The 4437-nt window shown below is 54.9% G+C and overlaps 1 protein-coding gene across 1 annotated transcript; it reads right to left on the bottom strand.

Annotated features, from left to right (window-relative positions):
• Positions 1 to 2437: 2437 nt before the first annotated feature.
• On the bottom strand, positions 2438 to 4314 carry THAP11 (THAP domain containing 11). The gene has a single exon (XM_015100497.3). It carries the CDS (start codon positions 4053 to 4055, stop codon positions 3144 to 3146), a length of 912 nt encoding a protein of 303 aa, XP_014955983.2. The 5' UTR covers positions 4056 to 4314; the 3' UTR covers positions 2438 to 3143.
• Positions 4315 to 4437: the final 123 nt, after the last annotated feature.

Here is a 4437-nt window from a genome sequence, read left to right as displayed (position 1 = left end):
GTCCCTTCCCCCCTGCCTTCCCTTGCCACCCCGCTGCACTCTGGGAAACGCAGTCCTCCTCGTGCTCTTTTCTAGTATAGGTGCGCTAGGAAAAAACTACCATTCCCGACGTCCTATGCGCCGAGGCCCAGACACGGCCCGCAGCGCGGGAGGTGAGGCTAAGTTAGGGAGGGAGGCCGCCGGGGCGAGCCCCTGAGAATTGTGGTCTAGCGGAAGCCTCTGGAACACCCGAGCTTGGCGCCAGGCTGGGGTCAGGCCTCGGTTGTCGCCAAGTCCCAGCTGGTCCGGCCCCGCCCAGCTTTCGCGGCCTTTCGGTGTTGGCCCCGCCTCCGTGGGAGCTTGGCCTGTTCTCAAACTGGCCTAGCCTCCCCTCCCTGGGCCCCTGAGCTGTTTCCGCTCGCAAGCCCCCCTTCCCTTTGGTGCTGTGGCCGCCCCTGCGGCTCTTCCGAGTGGAGCTCCAAGGCTTCCCTGGGCGGAACCCACAGCTTCTGTTGTCCCAACATTCTTGCGCCCTGCCTGGTGCAAGTTGGACCCAAAGCAAGCGAGGCTTTCCTGGGCTGGAAACAAGATTACTCTTAAAGATTTCTGCAGTTAGGGTGTACAAAGCATTCTCACAAGTTTTTTTGTTGGTGGTGGTTTTTGCATCAGGCAGGGCAGCTAAGAATCTTGGTTTTATTAATGAAAAAAGATAAATAACTGGCGCGCCCAAACCTTCCCCGTGATTTAAGTGATTAAGTTGTCCATGATCTCCCTCCCGCCCATTACCCTTTTCTTTCAACACCCATTTTCGTTGTCGTTTCCTGGGTAGCACAAACATTTGAAGGTGTGTTATCGGTCAGGCCTGCTGGGGAAATGCTTTGCAGCTAAGCGGGGGGACCACAGGTTAAGTTTATAGACACAAGGTTTCTCCTAGTCAGAGATTTCTCAGTACTCCTGTTCGTCCAGAAATTTTATACCTTCACAGATCCTCACCATCAGCCCCACCCCTCCACCTGGGGATGGCTGGTAAGACCAGATCAGGCTTCTGTCATTAAATCCCAGATCTGTATTATTTTGCCTGACTAGATTCTTCTCTTATTACTCAGTCAGGGAGACTGCATTGCCCTGCTTGTGGTGTATCTAGGGCCTCCCTTGCTCTGAGCTGTCTGCCTCCCTTCTAGAAGATAAAACACCCCAAAGATTGTGTGCTCGTCACATCCAGACACTAGCGAATCCTGACCAGTTTGGCTCTTCTCACTCTGTCCTGGGAGTGCTGCTGAGAGGTTCAAGAGACCCAAAGTTGAAAATCTTAAATCCCTTCAGCAAACAGGAGCTAAATGATACACTAAGGAGCATGGCTGGAGCCTGGGAAAATTCTCACTCCTAATGAAGGCGGGTGGGGACAGCTGAATGAGTGACCCAACAGCTGCCCATAAAGGGCTACAGTCCCTGCTGGCCTGGAAGGGTACTGCTGTGCTTCCACCACCTTATGACCAGCCAGAACTAACCCCAGGAAGGGACAGATACAGTCCCTTCCCTAACTAGGCACCTGCACAACCTATTTCCCACTTCTCGTCCCCAACAGACACTTGTTTCTCAAGTCAATGCCAAGGGGTCAGAAGAACAGAGAGTGGAAGGATATTTTAGAGTCATTCCAGTTTGAAACTACAGGGAAAGCCCCAGGTAAGTGGCTTTTTCCATAAGCAACAGAGAAAAGAAACATGTTTTTATGGAGCCCCAAGTATCATTTGTGCCCCAATACACATGTTAAACACTGCTAGCTTTAAAGGCATTTGTTGCCAGCTTTGAGCTAAATGACTTGGAACCACAGATAAAAATGTCACCTTGTCACTACAGTCTAAATAAAGATGCTAACAGCCAAGAAAATGAGTCAAGAGATGACAAATCTCAACTCATGCTTAAATTCCTCTGAGGATCCACCTCCTTCACAATGAAAGTGCACCAAGGTCAAAGGTATCCATATTCCTTTTAAGAACCCATGGCTGGCTCCAGCTGTGGTCTTCACTGATTTAAGTAACTGCATGTCCATGTGTGCCAGACACTGTACTAGGCCTAAGGGGAGAATAGTAAGCAAAATTCAATTCCAGCTGAAAATTCTTAAGGAATTCAAAACCCCCAGAGAAGTGCCACAATTCAGCTTAGTTCTCAGTTGCTTCTTCCCCAGTTGAAAGCACACAGGGAGCTAACCCACAGGCAAACCAGGACCATTTGGTGCAATTTCCAAACTCTTCAGGATGAGTTGGAACTCTGAGAAGACCTTATGAGGGTTAGGGCCCCTTTATGGAGAAACCTGGTCACCAAAGCATCTCTACTCCCAGGGTCAGCCTGGTCCTTGAGACCAAGGCGGAGCAGGGAAGGGCCTATCAGGAAGTCCATCTCCTCATGTTTCAAGGATCCTTAGCTGAGTCGTTATAAAAATAAAATGGCGAGACCCAAATAAAAACCTTACTTTCTGTTTAATTCGTTTTGCCAAACAAACACAGTGAAAACTTTAGTCTGACTAATTGTACAGAAAATAGAATTTGTAACCAGTAGCAAACATAACAGGATAGACCTAAGTCCCTGGCAGGCTGGATTTCCATCAACAGGTCACCTAGATCCCCTTGTAGATGGCCTCCTGGGAGGGAGGTCCTAGGAAGCGGAGGCACAGATCTGCCAGTCCCCATCAGAATCACAGGCTGCACCTGGGAAGGAAAAGCACAAAAAAGTAGAACTGATGTTACTTGGATCTCTTATCACTACACACAGAAGAGTTGTCTCTGATTGCCAGCCAAACTCAAGGTGTTGTCTTCCCAAAGCCTCCAGCATCCCACCTGCATCCCTATGGGATAAATTTCAAGTTCAGTGGTTCTGAAGCTTCTGCTTAACCAGAACCTGCAATATAAACTTGGGGTTAGGGAGTGAAAGTGTGGATGGGTAGACAAAGTCATAACTGCTGGTGTCCCCAGTGCAGTCTCAGACTTCATGACGTTGCTTCAGGAGGAAATGAGAGGGTACTAGGTCACCAGCAAGAGTCCAGCTGCCCTAAGCCTCAGTACTGTCAAACAGTGCCCCAGGAGTATGAGGGAGTTCAACAACGGTGGCCTCAGGTCCCTCTAAGCTGGCAGGGATCTGGGAGTCCGAAGGGCCAAAAGGGGACTTTTTTACATTCCGTGCTTCTTGCGGATGACAGCCATGGCCAGCAGCCGATCCTTCTCGCGAAGTTCTTCGCGGAGCTTGGCCTCGGTGAGACGCAGGTGACGGATGCTGCCCTTCATCTCCTTCATCTTCACCTCCATTAGCGCCAGGATGTCCCGCTGCTCGTTCAGCTTGCGCAAGAGCTCCTCCTCCGTGGTGCCTGACGACAACGAGTACGAGTGGTCGGAGCCAGTATCAGGGAAGCCCTCTTCGCCCACCACCACCAACTGTGGGCCCATGGGGCACTCGGCGGCCTCCAGCCCTGCTGTAGCAGCCTCTAGCTCCGACGCAGCGGCGGCGGCGGCTGCGCCCTCTGCGGCCGCGAACTCCACTTGCACCGTCAGGTCGATGGGCTTAACGTCTTCTCCCGTGGGAGTGGTGGGCGCCGGCGGCACGGATCCTGGAGCCTGGCTGCTGTCTACAGCGGCCTGAAGGGTGAGGAGCACAGCCGCAGAAGCAGATACCAGGTTAGGCTGCAGCTGGGTGGTCTGGGCAGTGGAAGCAGACGGCGACGGCTGCTGCTGCTGCTGCTGCTGTTGCTGCTGCTGCTGTTGTTGTTGCTGCTGCTGCCTGCGGCGGGCGGCTGCGGCCCCCGCGGGTCTGCGTGCTACTTTGCGCTCGTTGACGCCGCGCAGTGGGAAGATGGTGGGGACCCGCACAGTGTAGGTTTTGCGGCCGCCCTGGAAGTGAACGCTGCAGAGACGGTGGCCCGTGGTGGGCTGGAAGGTGGAGAAGCACCCGCTGACGCCCGCACGGGACACATTCTTGAGCCAGAGGCGGCGCAGCTCAGCGTCCTTGGGAAACGTGTAGAAGTGCAACGCCTTGTCCCGGTGCGAGTTGTTGTAGCAGCCCGGCACGCAGCACGTAAATCCAGGCATGGCTGCGCCGCGCGGCCCGACCCGGCCCACCGGCCTCCTGCGCTTTTCGACGGTCGGGTCTGTCTGCCGCCGCCCGCCCCTCGACGGGCGGCGCCGCGCGAGGCCTTGGGCGGCCTCCCACTACTGCCGCCGGGCACGGCCGGCCTAACTCAGCGCCCCGTGCCCAGAATACGCCTCCAGCCGGCCCGCGCCGCGCCGCCGGTCCAGCTGCCCGCCTGCGCTCCGGAGTGGGCCCCGGGGACTCCGCGAAGGACCGCCTGAGGAGGAGGACTACGCCCCCCACAATGCACTGCGCCAAAAGCCGCTCACTTCCGGAGCGGGGGCGTGCTTATTCTGGCCGCTTTCCAGTGCACGGCGACGAGCCACGTAGAGAGGACTCTTA

This window comes from Ovis aries, chromosome 14, assembly GCF_016772045.2.
Source record: "Ovis aries strain OAR_USU_Benz2616 breed Rambouillet chromosome 14, ARS-UI_Ramb_v3.0, whole genome shotgun sequence".
Taxonomy (NCBI): Eukaryota; Metazoa; Chordata; class Mammalia; order Artiodactyla; family Bovidae; genus Ovis; species Ovis aries.
The sequence above is the reverse complement of the archived record's forward strand: the minus strand, read 5'-3'. Positions and strand labels throughout refer to the sequence as shown.

What these genes read in the sequence shown, in the direction of transcription:
- THAP11 (XM_015100497.3), bottom strand. Translation starts at nt 4,055, where the DNA reads ATGCCTGGATTTACGTGCTGCGTGCCGGGCTGCTACAACAACTCGCAC.